The 26,653-nt window shown below is 44.3% G+C and overlaps 1 protein-coding gene across 1 annotated transcript in view; it reads left to right on the top strand.

Annotated features, from left to right (window-relative positions):
• The window catches only part of LOC147703646 (polyserase-2-like), a 1,078,318-nt gene extending 1,057,047 nt beyond the window's left edge, over window positions 1–21,271 (top strand). The window contains exons 16-17 of the mRNA XM_086929536.1: window positions 13,295–13,600; window positions 21,141–21,271. Coding sequence (XP_086785662.1) covers window positions 13,295–13,600; window positions 21,141–21,271 — 437 coding nt within the window. The remainder of the gene's footprint in view (window positions 1–13,294; window positions 13,601–21,140) is intronic.
• Window positions 21,272–26,653: the final 5,382 nt, after the last annotated feature.

Raw genomic sequence — 26,653 nt, 5'->3', positions numbered from 1 at the left:
CGCTTGTTTGGCTTCATGTATCCATTCCATTCAATTGTTTTGATCTCATCTTTATGAATTTATGACATAGCCAACAAAATGTGGATTAATGTTTTCTCACCGACAAAAGGAACAGTCCAACTCGAACTCCTATGCCACTTCCTGCATGTTCAGTAGTAACATGACAACGTTAGATGAATTTGGGCCTCATTATGTTTCATTTTTAAGATGCAGTTTGAGTCCATAGGCACAAGAAAATCTGGTTGATATATGGGCATTCCTTTTCAATTAAATGAGACTCATTGGAGCAACACAAAAGGAGGAATGGAAAACCTTGAACCAGCATATTTTGACAACTTCATCCTTCCTTGATACCGAAGAGGCCCCTTATCATGAATATTTTCCAAACCTATTTTCTGCAACTTGTGGTTCAGTCTGTTCAACCTCATTAAGCCTCATTCAAAACGGGGGGGGGGGCGTGGCCGAGCCGACGGCGAAGATGGCCACCTGCTAGTGAAGCTCCCGTGATCGCCCTGTCCCATGGGCGATTTCCCCCTTGTAATGCACACACATCGGCACTGAACCCGGCCACGAGGACGGTGTAAGCGACACAGCACATATTGATCGAGGTGCCGGTCGCCAACTCCCCTCTGTTTTGATGTTTCATCGAGCTGAAGTAGGCAGGGGTAGGCCGGCGCATTCGCGCCCGGTGTCCCGGAGACATGCTGCCAACAAACGCCCAGCAGAAGACTGACAGCGCCGCCAACAACATTCAGCTGCGGACCAGTGAGTCTGGCCCGTGTGGGTGGCGCCCCACCCCCTCCTTTGCCACCCTGCTCCGCGGCAGCCGCCGGGCCAGCTGCTCTGCCCGCTACCCATCCGTGATTAGATGTCCACGCGTGGGGACAGTGCCCACCGGCTACATACATTGGGGGTTTGGGCGCTGGCCTGGTGCTGCGGTGGCGGCGATAGGGTAGGTGCGCGCTCTGCGGTCACTTGGCCCCACGAGCAATGCTGCAAACCCGCGGAAGTTCCCAGAGGAGACCGGGACTCATATGCATGTCGCCAGCACACCAGAGTCAATTTGCCTGTGACAACATGGTGCCACTTCTCTCACTCTATCCTACAATAAACTACAATTGCACAGTGCGGCCTGGTCATTTTACGCCTGTGCTCAGTCCATTACCAGCTCTTCTGCACTGGGGCCAAGGAGCTTGCCATAGCACACATCAAGTGACTTTTGGGAGAAGCCGCCATTTTGTATCCCCTGCCTGCAGGTCACAGCACTTACTTTTTCACGCGGGCTGCACCAGCATATTGCCCTGAGTGCCTTCAGCATCTGGAGCCTGAATAAGCTGACACTGACCCTCTGGAAGTGCGTATTATATTTTTGCTTGCCCCCCCCACCCGTGTCTGCTGCCCTGCTTTCGCGCAATGGGGCGCAAGGACCCCAGGTAAAGAATACCACATTGCATACCCCAGTCATGGCTGAAAAGTAAACCGACTGCAGGCCACCTGAGCTCTTGGGTGCCTCTGTTGCTTCCCTGTTGCTTGAAATGAAGGCCAGGTTTAAGGCGCTGGACTGTCACTTCGACTCCCTTGACCAGACCATCGCGTCTTTGGCACAAAGGTGCAGGGCCACGAATAGGCGCCTCGAGGTGGCAGGAGCTCGTGTCTTAGACCTGGAGGACGGGACAGCTCAGTCTTTGGAGTGGCTGGAACGGGCAGAACGCCTGCTCAAGGAAGTAGCCATTATGGGGGTCCCGGAGACGACATCTACAGGCCGCATGGACCTCTTCGTAGAGAAGTTACTCACGGATCTGTTTGGCAGCAAGACTTTTACACCTGGCTTTGTGGTGGAGAGAGCCCACAGATCGTTGGGCCCCAGACCTAACCCAGGCCTCTCCCTAGACCCAGCATTGCGCGCCTCCTACACTTGAGGGACCGAGACACCACACTCCATCTGGCAAGAGAACGCAGTACGGTGGAATGGCAGGGTTCCAAATTGTCATTCTATCCGGACTTTACTTCAATGGTCCAGGAGGCTCGCCGCAAATTCCTAGGGGTTAAGGCCATTTTACGCAATCTTGGACTCAAATATAGCATGCTGTACCCGGCACGACTTAAAGTAGATGTGGGCGGCAGATCTCGTATATTTGATACCCCTACAGAGACCCAGGAATTCTGCTGCACGGACAAGACACGGAGCTCGCAGAACTCGACAGAGGGTGCACTCGCTTCTACACCTCACAGCAGCTCAGACGCTAGTGCAGACTTATTTTGGAACTCTGGTGCTAGATGAAGGTTCTTGAATGAACTTTTTTTTATTTTTATTTTTTATTATCCTCATATTGCGAAAGTTCTATGTATTCGGGGTTTCAGGTTTCTGCCTCTGGTTTTGTTACCAACACTGCCCCTTGGTCTTTCGAGGTTGGGGAGTTTGCCATCTATACGAGGTTTTCAGAGGAGTAACCTTATTCCTTACATAGTACCAACTCTGGTTTGGAGGTGTGGGGATGAGCTAGCCTTCAGGCTACTCGACAAGTATCATACTTGTCTACCAGATGTTGTTTTCGGGTTAATCATGGGACCGTAAGTACTGACCCTGTGTTGGAAATTAGATGGTTTTCAAAAATTTCCCAATATTTAAATCTTTTTCTGATGTTTCCCTTCCTGTCTAATTTGTTGGTCTTTATGACAGAATTCATCCAATCTCTATGTGTAGGTGGTAATGGGCCAACCCATTTCAAACAAATCTCCCTCCTAGCAAGAACAAATAGTACAAAGAGAAGGTTTTCCTGACATTTAGTTAGTCCCCCCTACCAATTGTGTCTTCAATTCCAAAAAGAGTAAAGGTTGTACTTACAGTTAGCTGTCTCTGTATGATTAAGCTCATGGTCTTACCCACTTCTTTCCAAAATTCTTCCAATAGGGGGCAGTTTCTGAACATGTGGAAATCGTCTGCATTTTCTTCCCCACACTTCGGGCACTTTTTTACGCCTGCATTTTTAAATTTGGACAATTTTTTTGGGGTCCAGTATGCGCGATGTATAGTATATAGGTGGTTTCTTTTTAACGCAGAAGACTTTACAGTCGACCAGCATTTTTCCACAGATTTTTCCCAGATTGTATCTAGGTCGTCCAATTGTTTGTCTCTCCCCCAGATTTGGTCTTCCATCCTCTTGTCTCCCTCTCCAGCATTTATAAACGCCCAGTACCACTTTGCCACCTCCTTAGTTATTGTTAGGAGTTCTACCATTTCTTTTTCCAGCTTTTCATCCTCTTGATTGTTAATAGGGATGGTTTTCGCCCAACTTGATATTTGATAATATTTAAATTTGGACACTGATCCCTCAGTGACAGATTGAAGTTTTTCCCATGTGATCAACGTTGGGCCTTTTAACAGTTGCCCCCAATAGTTGATATTGGCTTGTTTCAGGGGAATTGCCATTGAATCTTTTAAGCATTCTGGTGTTCCCGGTGAGTCCCATATTGGGGCCATTACACTATAGTATTGAATTTTCAAGTTTGCTCTAATTTGTACCCACAATTTTGCTGCCTCTCTTAAGGTCTTTAATTTAACTTTTTTAAAGTACTTAGGATGACCAAATTTGAATAAAAAGTGATCTTCTGTGTCTGTCATTTCTTGCAGGTATTTCGGGTAATGTTGATGACTTTTTAATAGGGTCCGTATGTTTTTAAACTGAAACGCCTTATAGAACTCCACCAAATCTGGGCTTGATAGTCCTCCATCTTGTTTTCCTCTCCTGAGTTTCTTCCAAGAGATCCTGATTCCCTTTGAGGCCCATATAAAGTTAGTAATATCTCTATGAGGTTTTTTTAAAAGGGACTTTCCGAATTCTAGAGGAATGGTATTAAAAAGGAAAGTATACTTTGGTAATATTGACATTTTAATCATATTCGACCTACCTATCAGGCTTAATGGTAGACTGGACCATACTTCGAGTAATTTTTTTACCTCTCCTGTTACTTTGTTCAGGTTACGTTGCGTTATCTTATCCAGTTCTTGATTCACTAGGATCCCTAAGTATTTTATTTCCTTTTTGATGTTTGGACTTTGGAAATGTGTGTTCCATGTCATGATCTCGGTCTTTGAATGGTTTACCAAATAACCTGAAACCTTCCCAAACCCGCTTATAATTTCTTCTATTGATGTCTTTGAATTGATATAATCGTCCGTAAAAATCATCAAATCATCTGCATATAATGCGATTTTTTTCCCCCACATCTGATATTTAAAGGGGGTAATCTCTTTAGTGTTTCTTAGTTTGTTCGCCAGCGGTTCAATATATAGATTGAAGAGTAGGGGCGAGAGGGGGCACCCCTGCCTTGTTCCTCTTTCTATATTCACATTTTCAGTAAGACTGTCGTTAACTAGGATTTTTGACCTTGGTGTTTTATTGATCTGTTTCACAACATGCATAAAAGGTTGACCTATGTTATTTTTGGTCATGACTTTTTCTAGAAAGGTCCAATTGACTCTGTCGAACGCCTTAGCGGCGTCGATAGTAAGTATAGTAAGGGGGATTTTTTTTGTGTAGCTATGTCAATGGAGCTTACGAGCTCATGTGTACCTTCATGCAGGTGTCTCCCTTTAATGAATCCCTTTTGATCTGGGTGTATAAGTTGGTTCATTATGTTCCCCAGTCGAACTGCCATGATTTTTGTAAATATTTTGTAATCTGCATTGAGCAGCGATATAGGACGATATGATTCGCATCTAGTGGGGTCCTTGCCGGGTTTTAGTATGATTGTAATTATTGCATCATTCCAGGAGTCTGGTATTTTATTTTGTTATTTAAAAATCAGGTTAATCAGCTCCGTAATATGTGGTAGTAGGGTATCCTTTAATGCAATGTATATCTCGTTTGGTAAGGCATCTGGCCCTGCTGCCTTTCCCTTTTTTAAACTCCTGATAATCTCATCTACTTCACTTATTGAGATCTCTTTATGTAGTTCTTCCTTTTCTTCTTCCGTAAGGGCCAATGATGGGATGCCTTCTAAGTATGAGTCTATCTGGCTTTCTTGTGGGCTTATATCTTCTGTATATAGTTCTGTAAAAAATTTCATAAACTCTTGTCTAATTATGTTCCCTTTTGTGCTTTGATTTGTTTGACCTTCTTGATGAATTCTCTTTACTTTATTCCTGGTTTTATCTGTTTTCAATTTCCAAGAGAGCCACTTACCACATCCTTCCCCATATTCATGCTTTGCTAGTTTACTTGATTCCCACTTTGTGCGAACTCAGTCTTCAAGTATGTCTTCCAAATTTTCTTTCTGATTTTTCCTTTCTAGTTCTAGTTCTTTTTTCCTTTGTGTTTCTTGTTCTGCTGCTATTTGGGTGTCGATGAGGTTGATGCTTTTCTCCAGATCTGTTATTTCTTGTTGTGTTTTTTTGTTTTTATATGCTCCTAAGCTTAGCAGCTTTCCTCCTAATACAGCTTTATATGTGTCCCAAGAAACCTGTTTTGTAGTTCCAAATTTATTGCTTTCAAAAAAGTTTTTTGTTTCCAATTCAATTTCTTTCATAATTTGTTGGTCAAGTAAAATTGCTCTTTCTACCGTGAATCTTCTTTGCGTTTCTACTAATTTTATTTGAAGTGTTAGCTGGACCGCAGAATGATCTGATAAATGGGCTGGAAGGTGAACTAGATTTTGTATGCTGCTTGATAGATTTTGATCAATTAGGAAATAATCAATTCTTCATCTATGCCCCAGTTTTTTATTGTGAAGCGTGAATGGGTTAGTTTTTATCTCCTCTTTCTCTCCAAATGTCTATTAGTTCTAGGTCTCTTTTAAAAATATCGACCCATTCTCTCATTTTCGGTAAATTTACATGTTTCCCTGGTGGGGATCTATCGATGCTTGGGTCCATTATGAGATTAAAGCCCCCCCCAAAATTATTGGAGAGGTGGCTTGTATTAATTGAGAGTAGAGTTTCCGTAATGGGTCTTCATCGTCTAGATTAGGTCCATAATATCCCGCTATTGTGAGTTTGTGAGTGGGTTGTTTTCTATCAAGACTTTTGCTATTGCCCATCTTCCCTTGTTATCTACTTCTGCTGAGTCCAGATTAGCTTTGAGTGATTTTTTGATAATTATTGCTATTCCTTTGATGTTGCATTCTTGTGTAGTACATACGTAAAAATCTACCCAGTTTAGGGTTTTTATTACTTGAGCCCATTCCTCTTTTAGTAAGTGTGTCTCTTGTAATATTATTATTTCGCTTTCTGCAGTTCTGAGATATTCCAGGATTTTGTTTCTTCTGCTTTTTGTTCTCATCCCATTTACATTCCAGGAGAGTATTTTAAATTCTTTATTTGTTTTCCTCATTTAGCCAGTTTTCCATTATCGTGTTCCCCTTTAGACAACCATTTGTTTTACTGTTTATGTTGAAACGCTGTTTGGTATTTACCCGACTTCTTCTACTTATGAGGATTTTATATTTCTTGTTTTTTTCCCTATTTTGCACCCCACCCATTTTCGTGTAGTTTTTATGATTTCTTTTTTGTGTTTTACCTTTACCCTCCCTGGGGAAGCCTCCATCTTCTTTTCTTTGGGTTAATTTCATAACCCTTGGTAGCTCCGACTTCTGACTCTAGATCTGTGTGACTTGTGATTGTTTTGAATTTCTGCACCATTTTTTTACAAATGCTCAGCTATATATATATATATATATATATTTTTTTTAAATATTCTAAGGATTTCTTTGTTAACTTATTGGTTTTTCAGCTCGGATTTGTTCTTTTATTAATTCAATAAGTGCTTTGACTTCTTCTGGGTCTCTTATGTTCCCCATTTTATTCCGCCACATTATTCTTAATGAGGAAGGGAATTTCATCTGTACAGTGGCACCAAGTTGTTGGAGTTCTGGCATTAGTTTCCCCAGCTCCCATTGTCTGGTTTGAGAAGCATTCGACAAATCAGATCTAATTTTGAAAGTCCAATTGTCTTTATTGTAGGTTCCCTTTTTTCAATGCCTCTCCCAATATGTTTTCTTTTAATACATAGGTTTTGAAGTTTATGAGTATTTTCTTGGAGTTTTTCTCTCTTTGTTTTTACCGAATGGGTCTCTCTGAGCCCTTTGTATGTCTTCTTCTACTAGAGCTTTGTCTGCCCAGGGAAAATATTCTGCCAGAAGATCTATTGCATATTTCTTTATGTCTGATCCTTCTTGGTTTTCTGGCACATTCAGTATCCTTATATTGTTTTTTCTTGCCTGGTTTTCAAGCGACTCCATCTTGTCATTTATTGTCTTGCTCTCCAGCTTCAGGGAGTTAATTTCTTTTTTAGGTTTCTTTCCACCTTTTTATTCAGAGCACCCACTTCACTTTCTACAGCCGTCACTCTGTCACCCAAAGCGTTTAGTTTATTGTCTAACTTCTCACACACTTCCTGGATCTTATCTTGCTTGGCCTCTGATATAGAGAATTTTTCTTTCATCTCTAACCATATCTTTTCAAGTAATTCATCTGTGTGATTTTTGGTGTTTTCTGATGCTCCTTCTTTTTCTTCCTTTTCTTTATCCACTATGTCTTCATCGTCTGTTATATCTTCCCTTATATCTTCCCTTATTTCTGCAGCTGGTGTGTCCCTTGTTCCGCCCTCCGCCATATTATCTTTTAATATCAGATCTCCTAAGCCCCCGTTTGTTTGTTCTTTCGAGTGTATGTATTGTGTATCAGAGGGTCGTGCTATAGTAGAGGTGAGCATGCTTTCCTTTCCTTGCAAGCTTGGGGGTCCTTTGGGTGTCAGATGTACCTGTTTTTGTGTTCGCTCCTCCTTTTGAGAACTTTGCTGTGTCTGAACTTTAAAGTATGTTTTTAAAGATGGGGTGACCTTGATTTTACCTTTCCGGGATAAGTCCACTTTCCCCCTGGCGGTGGCTGTACCTCTCTCAGTACTAGTCTTTATATCTTGTTTGTTTTGATTTCTAGTTCTCTTTTTACTTTCCCTAGGAGAGATACCCTTAGGGTATTGTTCTTGTTTTAGGAAGTTTCTGTTTCTTAGACTGTAGCTTGAGACCTGCTTGCTCTGTTGTTCCACTAATCTTCCTTCCTGGTCGCTTCGCAAGTTTTCTCTTTCCGCTGCGTCTACATGCCTGGGAATTTTCTCCACCCCAAAATAGCTTTCCCCTTCCTCTTCTACCCCTTTCTGTGGTTCACTCATACGTTGCTGCTGTTTTGAATCTTTTTCCGATATTTGGTTATTATTTTTAATGTGCTTACCTTTCAAGATATCTGTGAGGACATCGGTTTCTTCGTTTTTTATTTCGTAGTCCGCTTCATGACCTTTGTGCCATCTCCTACCACCAGGGAGCAATTCAGCGTTATGGCAGGCACTACGATGATGATCTCCACAAACTTGTATCCCTCCTTCCCTGTTATTCCTCCAACGAAAATGAGCTGTGGCGTTAATGTCGCTAATTTCGTTTATGTAAATCACATGTTCTGGCAGCCATTCATTGTTGTGGAAGGCACCACGTCGATCTTCACAAACTTTGGCTTTTAACTCTCCTTCCCTGTTACTTCTCCAGAAAAGGTGAGCTGTGGCGCTTATTTCATTGATTTCGTTTATGTGAACTCCTTGTTCTGATAGCCGCCCCGTGTCCGAGCCCGAAATTTCTCTTCCACTCGCGCCCCGGAATTGAAACTTTAGCCTCCCGGAAGCTTTCGCGCAGTTTGCCTTTGCTTCTCCAGCCGTCGCCCAAAATCCTGTTCCGCGTTTCGCTCTCGCCTCCCCGGACACCGCATACTCTCTATCACTCGGACTGCCGTTGCCGCTTTCGTCTGTAAGGTAGAATACCATGTTGTTTCCCCAAAGAAATATCCTTCAGTTTAGTTAAGGTTCTACTTTTTACATTTCGGTGCAGTTTTTGATGCGGGTTTATCTTAATAGTTCCATATCTTCATGCTCAGAGAGTCTGAGTCCGGATCTCTCCGGCCGTGCGTCCTACCCGCCGCCATCTTCCCTCCCTGGCACTTGTTCTTGAATGAACTTGTGCGATCCGCAGTTGCATATGGGAAATCGCGTTGTTTATTTTTACTTTTCTTTACATATAAGGCACTGGACCGGCTCGATTCAGAGGTGCCAACCCCCTCTGGTGTGTCAACTTAGTTGATTCATCTCATTTTGGGGCCCACTTATTGGACCTCAACTGTTTGCCCAGTGATCCCTATGATTCCCGGGCGGGTTAAGTTGCTGGGGGTTGGCAACCTACGGGTTGGTAGGCGGCTGGGTGGGTGGAGGAGGGATGGGGGGAAAATCTAAACATTGCGATTGTTGTTGTTCACACTTTAGTTTAGCATTGCTTGCCAAGTTTCCATCACATTGCAGTCCTGACAGGAGAATGCATGTACAGTGTTTAAATGTCATGGTTGGGTACCGTGCAGGGCCCTTCAGCCATTGCCCTAATGTCCTGGAATGTCTGAGGCCTCAATAATACACGTAAGAGGAGGTAGGTGATTCATTACCTTCTCTGACACAAGGTCAATATAGTCTATTTACAAGAAACACACCTTCCCCCCACAGATTCGGCTTATTATGGCACCAGCTGGGGCACGCACAGATACTTTACTAATTATAGCAATTACGCTAGAGGTGCAGCGATACTGATACATAAGAGATTCCCCTTTACGCTAACAGAGGTGACCCGTGGGCAGATACATGATAGTCACGGGCAATCTGTATGGCCACAAAGTCACTTTGGTCAATGTGTACGCTCCCAATGTGGACGCCCCTGAGTTTTTTCACGACCTCAACGCCCGGATTGCAAAACATGATCCTCAAGCGCTGCTGCTAGGGGGGGACCTCAACCTATTGATAAATACCACACTTGACAGCTCTTCCACTGCACCAGATGCTAAACCATGCGCAAGGCGGGCTATGAGGGACCTCTGCACTCAATACTTGCTGATAGACATTTGGCGACTGTGTAACCCCACCCTCACCAGCTACACTCATTACTCTGGCCTACACGGAACCTGGTCCAGGTTCGATTATTGGCTGATCACTCCCAGTGTCATGGATTGGTTTGGCTCCCACACTACACTCCCCAGCACATATTCGGACCACTCCCCGATAATTCTACAATTGCTGATTCCACTTCCGGAAGGGTATGAAAGACAATGGCGTTTCCCGAGTAAAGCCCTCCAAGACGATGTGTTTAAGGTGGAGGTGCGCGAGGCAATAGAGGACTATTTCGAACTCAATACGGGTTCAGTTGACAAAGTGGCGGTTTTGTGGGAGGGTTTCAAGGCAGTTATAAGAGGGGTGTGTATTTCCAAACAGGCAGGAGGTATTTTTACGGCTTCCAGTAGTGTGGGGGGGAGAATCTGTTTTTCTAATGCGTCTGCATAAACCTCAATCAACTGAGGGGCAAGAATGTCCTTGAATTCTTTATAAAAATCCCCCAGGAAGCTGTCAAGTCCCGGAGCGGAGACACCAGTGCGACCTCATCTAAATATGCCATCTGGGCAGCACCATCAGACTCTGCCCTGGAGGAGTATAGTGTGGTGTAATAGTCCAGAAACTCATCCCTAATAGCCGAAGTAAAGGTGAGCAAGGTACCAGCAGCTGAGTGCAAGTCAGTAATGCAGAATTTGCTGTAAGGTGGTCTTAGCATTTGTGCCAGTACCCTGCCAGGCCGTTCGCCCTCTCCATATCGTTCCGCTGGCTCCCCTCCCTGAAATAGCTCTTTTAGGGTACACAGTTCAAATTCCCAAGAAAGTCAGGAAACTAGCATCACTGGGGTACTGTTGGCTAAAAGAGATGTGCTCATTCACTGGGGCAGGAAAACCGCTTCTAAGCTTCAGTTCCATCTTTGATTTAAAGAGGTGGGGGCTGATTCAGAGTTTGACAGACGGGGTACTCCGTTGTAACGGTATTAGAGTACCCTCTCCCTCAAACTAAAGGTTTGCCTGACTGATTTACTGATGGGTGGACCTTCAGAATGTCAGAGACAGAGACTGCTCTGTCTCGTCACAGACATACTCTGCTGACGGTCCAACGGAGTAAAAACAGTTGGAGGTTTGATGATCTAATTACCACCTTATTTGGAGCGGGGTGGTGAAATGGCCAGTTTTCACTAACCTTAACTGCCAGAACCTGGGGATAAGAGGCAGTAAAAACTGCAAAATGACCCCCACACCAAGGGAGATAGCCCCCGTGGTGTGGGAGGTCATTGTTTTTTTGTATTTTCAAAAACAAAATCTCTCTTTGGGATTTTCAGCCTGATTCATGAACGCGCCGTTTTGCGAGGCTCAAATAGCGAATCATAAGGAATCGCTATTTGAGACTCGCAAAACGGTATTCATGTAGGAATCGCAATATTAATTGCGATTCCCACTGATTCCTTATTTGCGATTAGCTAATTGCTAATCGCAAATAAGGAATAACTCCCCATGCATTCCTATGGGCCAAAAGGCCCATGGGAATGCATGGGGAGTCATTCCTCATTTGCGATTAGCAATTAGCTAATCGCAAATGAGATTGCGAGTACAAGGGTGCCAGGGGTGTCCAAAGGACACCCTGTAGCACCCCTGCAATGGAAATTAACACAGGTGTTGCACACACACATGTCCAAAGGACATGTGTGTGTGTAACATGCAACTCAGAAAAATGCATTTAAATGCATTTTTCTGAGTTTTCGCAATTTACCACGAGGTTTGACCTCGCGGTAAATTGCGGGCCGAAATTGCGATTTCGCAATTGGAAAATGGATGATGAATTACATTTAAGGAATCTCAAATAGAGATTCCTTAAATGTAATTCCTCGCAAATATGCGAATTAGCAAATAGCGATTTTTGCATTTGGGATGTTGAATCCCAAATGCAAAAATCGCACTCGCAAAGGGCCAGATTCTCAGAATCTGGCCCTTTGCGAGCCGATTTAGGCTTCATGAATTAAGCTGTTTGTTTTTAAAAATCCAAATATATATGAAAAGTTTGACGGACGATACCGTCATCATTGACTGGAACCACCGTGAGGGCAGTTCCTGCCAATGTTACCAGCTGTACGCTGGGCTAGCGGACATCTCTAATTTCGGAAAACATTTACCTCAGCCAAGCAATGGATTATTTTACTCTGTCGCTCTGACAGAGTAAATGGTGCACTCCGAAGTATAAATCAGGACCTAGGAATTTTATAACTAAACCCACAAAGATACATGCGCAAGAGGCTATTAGGGAATTCTTGTTTATGTCAAGTACCAATTTTGTTATCTTGTCCCTAGCCCGTTGACTGCATAAATAAAGTCTGACCAAACAATGCATACTATGTATCATCGATGAAGAGTCTCTTTTGCATCTTCTGTTTACTAGTCCTTGTTTCACTGATTTACGGAAGATACATTTGAAAGATTATTGAAGTCTAATAACAGTCGTACAATAAATCGTGTCCTGGAGTTTCTGTTCATAGGGCCTAATACTGGCATTTGGATTTTCATTGATTCTTTAATCTCTTCTGTAGTATTATGTTATTAGTATGAAATAGGCTGTGTATTTCAATTTTCTACCCTGCGTTTGTCTTTAAATCAACAACTAATTATGGTTTTAGTAAACCCTGCAGATCTAAAACAGAGATTTTTTGCGGTATTTCCCCCAACTTTGGTTTAATGTTGTTGCTGTCTGATTTACATTTCTTTGTATTTTATTGTACTAACATGGGACCAAACCAAACTCCATAATTAAGATGAACTGAACACAAAATATCAGCTTTGATGAAGCATCAAATCTCTTGAAAGCCACTCTACAAAAACAGACCCAACTGTCAACATATTGATAATCAGATGTATGCTTTGCTTCTTTGATTTTCTGTTCATCAAACCATCACCCCTCCCATCCATGTATCTATTGCTCCAGCCTCCTCGGCACACACAACCACCCATCCATCCTCTTCCATTCAAATGTATGCTTGTGAGTGTGCTTCCTGTGGCTGTGTCCATGATTCGCATTGCGTTGTAAGTGTATCTGTTTTTGGCTTCTTTTGTTTTCTGTGTACTTAGTTGTACTGTTAATTTGTCCTTGGCTTTCTTAGATGTCTTGGGCTGTCTGCCTCAGTGCAAGTGTTTGCATGTGTTCTTTTTTGGTGCCTTTTCAATCTTTTAGCTGTGGGATCCAACTTTTAAATACTGGACAGCTAGAGTAGAACAAACACGCCAGATCACTGCAAATATGAAATCCCTCTAAACAGGCTGAAGCTTGAAGGTGTGAATGGTGGTCACTGTATTTGCAATCACGTGAAAAGTCCAAAGGTGGTGTATCAGGTAACAATATATGATCTTTGCTTTTTCTAGGTTTGCAGTTAATCAACGGAGAAACCAGATGCGCAGGTCGAGTGGAGCTTTACCGCGGAGGCTCCTGGGGGACTGTGTGCGATGACGGCTGGGACCTAGATGATGCTGAGGTGGTGTGTCGTCAGATAGGCTGTGGAACCGCCTTATATTCCCCCAGCAGGGCCTACTTTGGCCCGGGCAGTGGAAGCATCTTCCTTAGTAACGTGCACTGCAGAGGGGATGAGCTCTACCTGTGGGACTGCCCCAGCAGCTGGTGGAACACACAAAACTGCGACCATGCTGAAGACGCCGGGGTCATCTGCGCAGGTAGTTGATTGAAAATCTAGTATTTGTAAAGCGCGAACAATTACCCAAGGGTGTCAAGGCGCTGGGGGCTGCCGGGAAGATTAAGCAAGCTATTGCCCAGAGTCACATGGTGCTGAGCGAACTGATGCCGGCGCCAATGATCAAACCGTGAGCCCCCAGTTTCCGAAGTCAGTCGCCCTGGCCGCTGTACCACACCTCTTCGCATCAGTTTCCATGTCTTGCTTAACCTCATTATGCAGCAACCATTTTAGAGATTTTGCTCAGTAGCTGAAGAACCTGTTTCCCATGTAATAATAGGAATATGGAAGTTACAGCTCATTAAAAGCAGGCTTAAAGCACAGAGACGTTTTAAGGTATGGGTAAAAAGGCCCCCCTGATAGAGCCGGCTCTGGTCTGATGAAAGTCTTGTCCTAAATTCCTAATGACCTTACATAATTCTTAAACATATTGTTTTAAATACTTTTTCTCTTTAATTTATTTCTAATGTGATGTGTGTGAGTCTATTAGAGACATTTTTCAGAGAAATGTGTTTATGTTTCATGCAACATTCATATAAAAGGTTTCCTTTATGTCAAAAGAGGACCTCACATATAAGAAATGGGCAGGTGTCACAGAGATTATTTGCAGTAATATTAGTGAGCTGCTGCAATTTTACAACATTCCCTGAATATTAGATGTAAACACATTTAGAATTTGAATGAATGCGCCTGTGCAGTGTTGGTAACCTCGCCAAACAGGGCATGAACAAGTTGAAATTTTATCATAAATTCCGAACAGGGGCATCCAAAATACATTTGGCCCGGGACCCCCCAAATCCTTAAATGTCCCTGGTAAAGCGCCTGGGATAAATCAAGGATTCAGAAAAGGGGGTGGTGATGAACAGAGTGTATGAATTAAGCAGACCACTCTTACCCAGTCCAAAGATCAGGGCTTGATCCATCACCGTTATTTAGCTTACTGCACCATCCCAGCTCAGAACCTGGCTATATGCAAATCAGTCTGTCCCTGGCCCAGTGCATCATGGGAACAGGGCAGACTAAACTACCAAGCCAATTCTTCACCAGAAAGGAGACAAGCTTCCGGGGACCGGTTTCTGGCATTTCAGCCGTCGTCTGCCCGGCTTGCTTGAATCCTGATGGTGCAGTGAGCAAGGGACTCATGTCTGAGTATACCCTGCCACACCTATAGTGGCCGAAAACGATTCAGAAAAGGGGGTAGTGATGAACAGAGTGTTTGAATTAAGCAGACCACTCTTACCCAGTCCAAAGATCAGGGCTTGATCCATCACCGTTATTTAGCTCACTGCACCATCCCAGCTCAGAACCTGGCTATATGCAAATCAGTCTGTCCCTGGCCCAGTGCATCATGGGAACAGGGCAGACTAAACTACCAAGCCAATTCTTCACCAGAAAGGAGACAAGCTTCCGGGGATAAATCAAGGTTCTAACTATGAGGACGGAAGGCAGAGGAAAAAATAACACCTTTTTCATTTTTGACTCAAACCCATGACATTCATATCCACCTTTAACGATTGGAGCCAAAGTGCATCAAGGCTGTGGAATGGAACTTGAAAGGGGTTTGTGAATGAAGAAAATGTGCTACCTTTCCTTGTGCGGCGAGTTAGATCATGAGGAGGTATTACCCAGATTACTGACTGGCAATCTTCATTACTCTGATTCTTCCTCACTTATCCCAGTACCTACAACCCACCCTCCCTCCTTCCTCATCACCTTGATTGGAATGGTTTGCTCCATACAGGAAGTGAGGTTATGGGAGAAGGGTTTTATGGGAGATCTCTGTTTGGTTATAGAAACTGAAGAAAGCTTTGGAATGGGTGAGCAAGTGGCAATAATGCTGTCACATTAATCGTAGATGTAAGTAAGTAGTAGGATTAATGTAGTAGGATGTATGTAGAAGAATCAGAGTAATGAAGATTACCAGTTAGTAATCCAGCTGTTATCTATGGTACAGCGTTTTTACAATGCCTTAAGTCAATGCTGCAGCAAAGACTGCTGTATACTATCTGTGTGTCCTATAAAGGACAGTCTGCTAGGTATGTCGTGCTGCTTTGGATTGAGCTAGGTGGTAGTGGTGCCTCAACTTCCACCTCAACAACCTCAGCGACCCCAACCTCACCACCCTCCTGTAAAACCTCCCCTAACCTTGGACTGGAACAACTCATCACCACCCCCACCCACAAGGTAGGACATACGCTCAACCCCAACTTTGCAGGAGGCAACAACATCCACTTCAGCCACGCCATGCAACCCCCATGGACGGACCACCACTGCGTACACTTCCACGTCAACAAACCCAGCCACCCAAACCTGCACCCCACCCTCCACGAAGAAACTGGAGTAAGGTTACAGAGGAGCAGCTCAACTCCTCCCTCACCGCGATGCCCCCACCACCACAGCCAACGCCAACCTTGCAGCCAAAGAACTCCATGGATGGATCACCAACTGTGCAAGGTCTCAGAGGAGCAGCTCAACTCCTCCCTCACCGCGATGCTCCCACCACCACGACCAACGCCAACCTTTCAGCCAAAGAACTCCATGGATGGATCACCAACTGCGCAGATGAGTTCACACTCCTACGTAACCAAGACAGACAGTACCCCAGAAAGGCCACCTCGTTCACCACGACCTCCAAGAATCCAGACCCCCCTGCAGACATCTCAAGAAGAACTGGAGAAACAGGAAATTTGTGGAAGACCGCACCATCTACAAAAACGCCATGACAGAATACCAACGCTTAAGATACACTAAAAGGACCTTCATCCAGAACAAGATTGCTGCCAACTCCAACATCTCCAAGGTACTCTTCAGCATTATCCAGGAATTTACCAGACTCCCAGCAAAACCACAGACATCACCCCCTCCCAGGACCTCTGCAAGAAGCTCGGCTCCTACTTCTATCTGAAAATCAAGGGCCTCTACGACAACTTAAACGACCAGACACCTGACTCCGAAACAACTCACTCCTCCAGCAATGCCAGCCAACACACCATCTCCTCCTGGACACCAGTCACCATCAAAGACACTGCATCGACCATTAAAGGTATCCATGCAGTAGCCCCCACGAACCCCTGCCCCGCGCACATCTTCCACAGAGCCACTACCGCCATTGCTCCAGAACTACGACACACCATCAATGCCACCTTCAAAACCAGCCTCTTTCCCGATGACTGGAAACACACAGAAGTCAAACCCCTACTCAAGAAGCCCTCAGAAGATCCCACAGACCTCAAGGACTACCAACCCATCTCCCTCCTCCCCTTCATGGCCAAAGTCACCAAGCAGACCATCAACGTCCAACTAACGAAATTCATCGCAGAAAACTCCACCCTCGACCCCTCCCACTCCGTATTCTGCAGCAACCACAGCCCTGAGACCACCCTACTTGTTGCCACAGATGACATCCGCACCCTCTTCGACCAAGGACACACCGCAGCCCTGATTCTACTCTACCTCTCTGCAGCCTTCAATACCGTCTTCCACTGCACACTCACTACGACGCCAGCATACAGGGAACCTCCAACAACTGGCCTGCTCCTTCCTCACTGGTAGAACCCAAAGAATCAGACTGCCACCCTTCCTCTCCGAACCCACAGAAAATCAACTGCGGAGTACACCAGGGATTGTCCCTCAGCCCCACGCTCTTCAACATCCACATAGCCCCTCTCGCCGCCATCGTCAGACAGCACAGACTCAGCATAGTATCCTACACTGACAACACCAAGTTCATCCTTTCCTTCACCAAGGACCCTATTACCACCAAACTCGACTTCCAGGAAGGAATGAAGGATGTTGCATCCTGGATGAGCAACAGCTGCCTGAAGCTAAAGTCGGAGAAGACAGAGGTCCTCATCCTCAGACCTTCCTCCCATGCATAGGGCAACACTTTTTGGCCCACCGCCCTCGGGACCCTCCGCCCCCATTGACCACGCCCAAAACCTCGGCATCGTACTCGATTCCTCCCTCTCCATGACCTGACAGAGCCATACTATCGTCTTCACCTGCTTCTACACCCTCCGCATCCTTCGAAAGACCATCAAATGGAATGAAGATAGTCACATCCTGGATGAGCATCAGCTGCCTGAAGCCCTACTCGGAGAAGACAGAGGTCCTCCTCCTCAGACCCTACCCCCCTGCATGGGACAACACCTGGTGGCCCACAACAACCCACCACCATGGACCACGCCGTAGCCTCAATATCGTACTCGACTCCTCCCTCTCCATGACCCAACAGGTCAACACCGTCGCCTCCACCTGCTTCAACACCCTCTGCAGCCTTTGAAAGACCATCAAATGGATCCCACGAAGCAAGCAAGACCATCACCCATGCACTCATAACCAGCAGACTGGATTATGGAAACGCCCTCTACGCCGGTATCAATAAGGTTCTACTCTGCAAAATCCAGACCATACAGAACACCACAGCCAGGCTCATCCTCAGCACCCCTCGACACCAACACATTACTCGACACCTGCGTAACTTCCACTGGCTACCTGTTGAGAAGAGAGTCACTTTCATGATACTCACCCATGACTACAAATGCCTCCACCACATCAAACTCCAATATCTCAGCGATGGAATATTTTTCCACGTACCCAAAAGAAACCTCCAATCCACCAACCTCGCTGAACCCCTGTGCATCCACAGAACAAGAATGGGTGGAAGAACTTGCTCCATCCTGCGGCCAGGACCTAGAACAAGCTCCCGATCGACATCAGACGCGTACCCACCCTGCACATCTTCAGGAAGACCCTCAAGACCTTGCTCTTCAACTGAATGGAGCTGCTCAACCCCCCCCCCCCCCCCCCCAGCACCTTGAGACCCTCACGGGTGAGTAGCGCTCTTGAAATCCCCAGATTGATTGTTTGTGGCTTCTGAAAAATAATTTACGTGGGGCTTACTACCCAAAACAATAAACTCCTCCATATTCTGGCTTAAGTATTGCAACAGCACCGCTGCAGTAAGAAAATCCCGACAAAGGTTCTGCTGTCAATCAAAGAGTGCATTCACTTTAAAGCAATAGGACTGACTTTACAATACCTACAAATCCTTGCCAGACCAACTCACCGAGTGTTTATTGCTGTTCAGCTTTCCAAAAGCTATTGTCCATACAGAGAATGAAGTACAGCTTTTTCAGGTAAGACCCCAGCAGACACCATTACCTCCTCATCTAATCCTTCTAGTCCCAGTCCTTACTGATTGGGACGATCATGGTATGTGAGAACTCCGTCTGGAGGCGGGTCCCTTCATTCAATTAGGATTGGGATGAGGGGGACTGCCAACCTCGGTAATGAAGGTTACCGGAAAATAATTGGATCATTTGCCACATTCCAGATGACCCTTGATAAAAACCTTCTTCTTAAATGTGACTATAAGAAGGTTCAAAGGGAACAGAACTACAATTGTTCTGACCTGCATCTGGACTCTTAAATACCCGGACCCCATACCAGCTCCCTTTACTTCATTCACAGCACTTCCCTGTTCCTTCATCCCGAACCGACTTGAACGCCATGCCAAAAAATAAAATTAAAAAGTATCTTTTCTAGATCCTGATGTACAAAGGTGTTTTGTGGCCGTCAGTTTGCAAAAAGACCAGGAGGCATATTTACAAGCCCTTATCGCCACAGGAACATAACTTTTTTGACATTTCTGTGGCGATACGGGCGTCGCTTTATTTACAAGGCAGTGTTAAGCCACTTAACGTGGCTTAACGCTGCCTTGTAAACTATGGTGCAAGGGTACCTGTGCTAGAGTTAGCCAGCTGTAATTAGTGCCAGTGCAGGGGGAAATGCAGGGTTGCACCGTATTCTTGTAAATACAGTGCAGCCCTGTGTTTCAAAAGTAAGATTGCTAACGCCGTGCTCCATCACTTTTCTTGTAAATATGCCCCAAGGTTTTCTACCAAAAAACACTTTTTCACATGTACCAAAGAACTTTTGTGAGTAGGAAGATCACACATAATTGATTTGTTACCAATCCCTGAGTTAACTGCTTCAAAAAGTAGAAGCTGTTCCCAGTGGACTGCTTCCCCTTTTGGAATATTGACTGCTGACCCCAAGGAGACAGACAGTGCTCCGGTGGATCTCTGCATGATCCTCTGATGTCATTCTTAAAGAAAATGTTTATTAAATTAAAAAAAAAGCAGCACCTGTGCAATTAAGGGACACAGGCTGCTTTACAATTTTATTTTCCTGTTAGTAATGTGAACACAAGGATGTAAGTGTGCTCTCCCTTCCACGCCTCCATTCGCAAGAGGTTCACAGAGTGCCTACTTCTGATTAGTATTCATTAGGTTGTATGATATTCTGCGACATCCTGCAAATCCACATTTTGTGATGCAACTCATTAGTGCATCAGTCAAATGATACAATGAAAGCCATATTGCAATCCTGTCAGTGTGCAGAATTATAAATTGCCTGCATTGGTAATGTGCTAACTGCTCATAATGAAAATGTTATTAGTGCCAAACGAAAGGACACTGGCCATTTGTGATAGTTATAAACTGATTAGAAGCACATTTCTATTCCACATAGAGTAATAGCAGTCTTTTTTTTCCATCCTCTAGAAATCTAATCCTCACCAAACAAGATCCTCAGGCGAGTATAATTTCGAAATATTAGATTGTTTCTCCTCCTTATAGTTTCTTTTTCCACTTGTACCTTTTCTTGTTCCACATGTGGCATTCTCATTACAACAGTTGCCTTACTATCTTTTCTTTGTATCATGCTGCATTTTTTTCTATTTGCCAATTTTTGATTTTAGTTTTCATTGTCTTTTTTGCTTATCTTTTTCCCTGTTCTATCATGTCCCAGAGTGCCAGAAACAGGGTGCCTATGCCCCGTAAGGCCTTCCCTGCCGGCCTGGGTAAAGGACCTCTGACCACGCCCCCGGTCAGAGCTCCGACAGGCCAGCGGGTGGATCCCCCTGCCCTGAGCTCCATTCCCTGGGCCCACCACGTTCCAGAATACTTGATACGGGGTCTCAAAGGCCCAGGAAGGCCTCTGCTGCCTGCCTGGGTTAACAAGCTCTGACCGGGCCCCACCCCGCCTGCCATGTCAGAAAGTGCTCGGGATAGGGTCCCACAGACACAGGCAGGACTCGAGGAAAAAGCTGGAGGAAAAAGCTCTGACTGGGCCATGAGTCCAAGTTGCATGAGGCCTCCCAACAGGCCCATGCCTGGGGCCAAGCCCAGGCACAAGAATCTGGCCTGGGGAGCCCCTCCAATGGCACATAGAAACCGTTTCATCTGACATGCTGCAACCAGATGGACGATGTTCAAGCCCGGCCATCTGGTCGCTCTTAGTGCAGTCATCTGGTTGTCCATGTGATAGGAATGAATGGCGTGCCCAGATGGCTGGCTGCCATGGAAGTCCCATGAGGGATCATTTGACTTTATGAGCCAACTACGGCACTAGGAGGTCAGACACATTTTCTCAAAGTCCCCTCTGTTACTCTTTGTACACAGATTACAAGTAAGGCAGGTTATTGGGACTCCCTTGTTTTGTCTTTTTGTTCTTCCTAGGTGCTGAAAGGGTCTGCGCCAGCCTGCTCCAGGCCCGAAGGGACTTGAGTCATGACTGCCTTCCAGCTCATCCAATGGGCCTTCTCTTACGAGCCTGTGTTCTTGAAAAGCAGGCTGGGATGTGCAGCTGAAATCCCCATGCAGGGCAGCCTGCTTGGGATGGTTTAGCCAGCACTGTACTCTGTGATTGATTGTGCACATTTGGTCCAGTTAGGGGTGAACTGCTTGGCCAGCCTCTGCTATTGTTTCAAGTAAAGAGGCTCCAACCAGCCAGGACTGTCTGACCCAAGGGTCTGCCTTTGGTGGGGGCCACCCAGCAGAGCAAAGAGCAAGCAGCCTGGCAGCTTGTGCCCGCTCAGTGATCTGACCAGAGTGGAAAGGGTTGGGTGGAGCTAGTTCTGAATGCTGCCTGGCAGCCCAGACCAGACCAGACCCAGTTCACCTGTTCATTGCCGTTGCGGGGAATGAGATTTTGATATCAATTTATGATTATGATCAATTTAATAACTTATCTCATTTGTCAATTTTGGACCGCTAATATCTGTCATTGAGTAAAAGACAACTCCCACATAGGTTTAGTCATACCCCATTAAATGACGCCACTCTGAAGAACCACTTACAACTGATAAAGTTTAAGTATTTTTATATAAAAGTCAAATCTGAATGCAAATTACAATCCTCTCAGGATAAATCTCAAAGTATACGAAGAATACAAAATCAATTCCAAACTCAGCAATTTAAAGCTTCGATGTAGAGTGGTTCCTTTGCGTCATCTACAGAAAGAGAAAATAATCAAGTTAAATCTGTCCCTACTCTATACTAGGTGACATCCCTACTTCGCAAGTTTCTTCCCTAAAAAGGTGTCAGCAGTTTGACTTCCAAAGAAGTTCAAACTCTCTTAGCCTCTAAAAGGTAACTTAAGTTTAAGAAGCAGTACCCTCTCTGCCTACCCATCCGCTCTTCTAAGGGTCCTCGGCCTACTGCTCCCTTGCGCTCTGATCTCTCTCAGCGCATCTGCTCAAGGCATCTACCCTTCTAACTTGCCTCTCGCTGTTCTCTCTCTGAGCTCTTCGCTATCTTATCCCCGGGGTGCTGTCCCTAAAATACACAATCACAATGTGGGTGAAACGCCCCTTGACGCCCACCACGGACTTTCCCCGATGATGTCAGTTTCTGGCTCTTTCCATTGCTTCATCTCCTCACGTCGTCCGTTAGGTTGACCCTTCTCCTTAGATGTCATCTTCATCTTCTCGTTGGCGACTTTTAGTTGACACTTTCATCCAAAGTCAGATAACCTTAAACAAGACCTTAACATTACAACTCTTTCTCTGACCTTACTAGATCCTGTGAATGGTCATTCAAAAACAAAAAGCTCAAATTCCAATCGCCTCCTCTCATGTTTAGGCAATAAACTTCGTTCGACATTTGTCACCTTAAATCTAACAAATGCTAGACTCTTCGGCTCGCACCTTCATGTAAAGACTATTCACGACTCCTGTGAGCCCACTAAATTACATACATTGGACTACACTCTTGCGAACCCTTGGTCATTCAGGTTATAATCACAAATGACCTAAACTCTTCTAGCATTCCTACAAACTTCTTCTACACAGTATAACCTTTAACATACATTTATATGTGAACGCTTTTAGCAATTACGTTTCTTCTAAACTAATACGATTTTACATAGAATATAAAGTTCACACAGAATATAATCTCATACATAGAATATAAACCCTATACATGGAACATAACCTTATATTCTCATTGGTTACATCGTTATGTGTATGCTCCTTGCACATTTCTCCATGTTACATTTCTCTTGCCGTTTCTGTATTTAAAGCTACACACGTACATGAATTCTACTCTGCACGTTCTACTGTTCGTAAGCATTTCTACATTAGCCCACTACGTATACGGCCTTCTAAATCTAATACATTCTAAAGTGAATACAGTTATATATTTCCTATACCATGATATCATTTTAATTGACTTTATGCTATAGTCATCAACTTCACATTACGATATGCATTTCATTCCTACGTTTATAACATATACGTCTAAATATGGCTACGATATACTTTATATTCAAATTGCGCTCTCTCAGTTCCCCCCTTTGATGACTTTTAGGAGTCATCACTAAAAGCAATTTGAATACAACCCTTTATACAGAACTAGTTACATCATTTCCTCTTTTCATCATTTCAAGTGCTCTCAAACTTTTATACTGTTGATCTTGCAAAACAGCTAGTCTCCTTTCCTGATCTTTCATCGATCTTTGTAACCTGTTCGTCCTATACCATTTATATAGTTTCACAAATCCTAACAATGAGATTATACAAATTAATACTATTAATACAGGTTTTACTATATACCATATAATACCTTTGCCAAGGTTAGCAAACCAACTCCCAACTTTTCCTACTCCATTACCTACTTTCTCCCAAACATTTATTTTTGTCAAATCTTCGATTTCTTGATGAATCTGTGTAATGTTTCTTATAACCTTCTCTAGTGGTTTTGAATTATCAGGAATATAAGTACAACATTCCTGAACCTTCAAAGCCTTGCAAACTCCGCCTTCTTTTGCTAATATTACATCAAGAGCAAGTCGATTCTGAAGAACCATTGCTCTGATCGACTGCATCTCACCTTCTATTAGCATTAATGATCTTGCAGTACTTGCAGATAATCTATCTACGACTGTAGCTAGTCTCCTGATCTTAACATCGTTAAGTATTAAACCCAACATTGGAAACACCGCTCCAAATACGTCTCCTACTACTTCTGCCTCTCCTACTTCCCTTTTCATTCTCGTCGAAGCCTTTCTTTCTATTATCGCTAAATCCTTTGCATGATATATTTTGGGGAAGACAATTGCCAAGTAACACGAACCATACCAATTGTCAGGCAGTTTTACATAGGCATTTCTCCCACACACAAAATATACATTAGGAATAGCCTGCATCCCTTTCATAAAATCTTTCGTGTAGTACTCTAATTTAAAAGAGTGCTCGCAACTAACTTCACCTACGAATTCACTCTCATAATATGTCTTGCTTCGAGTTAAACATAACTTTCCTTTCTGCGTTCTATCCAGTGCTATTGGACCATTGCTACCTTTCCTTTTATGTGCCTTCTCTTCTTCGGTCCAATCAGTTTTCCACTGTCCTGACATTTTTAAAATTTTCTGCCTTCTGTACCGATCATCTACTTGTCCTATAAACTTCTTTTCTACCTCTGACACTTTGCAAGTCAGATTATTTCTGTGTGCATATGATGTATCTAACGTATCCCAAGGAAGGAAGAATTTGGCTAGTCTATCCTCCTTTTTGTAATAGTCCCACTTATTCATTTGCTTATAATTCGGAACTTCTGGCAGTACCGAATCATAATTCGAAAAGTAGTACTCGAATCCTTCTCTACCATAAAATATACTAAGCAGTAAGCTACATGTTATCCCATAAGTCAATGGGAGATGATGATATCGAATGCCCTCATCTACAGAAGCCGGCAATTGCATACAGACGTAGCAATCTTTGGCCTCCATGGCATCGATATATTCGTATAATAGTTTTGCATATGCGTTTGACCTAAAGTTTCCCTGTGACTCATCTACATGTAATCTACGAGTTTCATCTGCTAGTAACGTCTTTTCATGTATAACATTGCTCTCCTCCTTCTTTCCCACAAGAGCAGGTTTCAAAGTCGTTACAAATTTTACATTTGCTATTTCTTTATCACTTTCATGTCCTACTATGTATGATATTGTCACTACTGTAATTATGAGAAAAATTACTATCGCTATAAGTGTACCTACTATACATTTGGCTTTTCGGTTTGGGTTGCCATTCTCCATGTTGTCAAAACAGCGTGACTCCTTCTCCTGCGAAAAAGTTTATCAGTTCAGTCCTCAACTTGCCTTGTTTTCTTCTCGGTTTGTAAAGTTCTTTTTATCAACCAAAGTCTCTTTTTCGCAACAGTGTCTCTTTATTTTTAACAACAGACAACCCTAACCCTTCTCTGTCCTCTAAATGTAAACCCTAATTTTATTCTTCTTTCCACTCGACGCTAGGTTATCTTCTTCTTTGTAGCTTATATACAAAAGTCTTTTATGCATCAACAATTATTCTCGTACCTGCAGCTCTTGCAACAAGTTCCAATAGCTCAAAACGAATGACTTTGTCTTCTTCCTCCGATATTTGATGACCAAAGGTTGGAAATTGTAATCTGTTCAACACTAAATCCTTAATCCGACTCAAGTATGGGGGTATGGGAAGTGTGAAAGTCAGTAACCCCTCAGTCTCGAGTCCAGGCGTCAACATCCATATCTCCACTGCCACAAATGGATCGAGATCGATTACTTTCACGCTCTTCACTCTCCCAGATTTCTGTCCCCAAGACATCTGCTAGATAAGTCCACTCCGGGGTGGCGTACCTTCTGCAGGGCACACGTCCCCTTCTCGACCTTCGTGGACTCTCAGTTCCTGAGTCAGTCGTTTCTTCTTCCTGATCCGATTCTTCGGCGATCGGGACAAGAGTTCTTTCTTGCTTTTCTTCCGAGCTTGGCCTTTTCTTTCTCTCCGGCCAACTGGCTTCGTCACTCCTTGTTCTTCCGCTCCTTGTTCTTGGACCAGTCTCTTGGTCACTCTCAGCTTGTTCGGTGTCCGATTCAGTCTCCCAGTTACTTTCTTCTCCTGAGGCGACTTCGGTCTCGCTAGTGTCTTGACCTTCGTCGACTTGTTCCAACACAGGTTCAGCCTCTTCGATCACCTCCCCAGCTTGGCTTTCCCCCTCTATGGCTTCTCCGCTTTCCGCCGGATTTTCATCCGAGAGAGGAGCTGTTTCTTCTAGAGGTGTTGGCACTCTTCGGGTGTGTGAGGCATGTATCCAGTTTGGCAGGCCTCCACACTTCACCGCTGTGTTCGTGACAAGTATGACTTGAAACGGTCCTCTCCAGCGCACGTCTAAGCAGTTCTTCCTGACATGCTTTTTCACCAAGACCCAGTCTCCAGGACTCAGGTCATGGCACAAGTCTTGTGCTGATGGAACCTCTGCAGCCTGGACCTGGAGGGACACAGAATTAATGGCATCAGATAGTCCCTTGCAGTAGTCCAAAATCAAGTCGTCTGTGATGTTCACTAGCGCTGCAGTCGGAACCGATGGCAATCTCATAGCTCTCCCCATTAGCACTTCATGTGGAGAGAGGCCTGTTTTCCTATCAGGTGTGCTACGTATGCTCATAAGAACCACTGGAAGTGCGTCTGGCCAACTCAGGGATGTCGATGAACAAACTTTAGCCAATCTGGACTTGATTGTACTGTTGATTTGTTCTACAATCCCTGAAGCTTCGGGTCGATAGCTGCAGTGTAACTTCTGATCAATATTCAAAGCTGAGCACAACATCTTCACTATTTCGCTGTTGAAATGAGTTCCTCTGTCTGATTCCAAAGAGGATGGCACCCCAAACCTCGGTATTAACTCTCTAAGTAACAGTTTCGCTACTGTAAGTG

The sequence above is a fragment of the Lissotriton vulgaris genome, chromosome 7, assembly GCF_964263255.1.
Source record: "Lissotriton vulgaris chromosome 7, aLisVul1.2, whole genome shotgun sequence".
NCBI classification, from domain to species: Eukaryota; Metazoa; Chordata; class Amphibia; order Caudata; family Salamandridae; genus Lissotriton; species Lissotriton vulgaris.
Note: the sequence above shows the minus strand (reverse complement) of the source record. Positions and strands in the feature narration are given on the sequence as shown.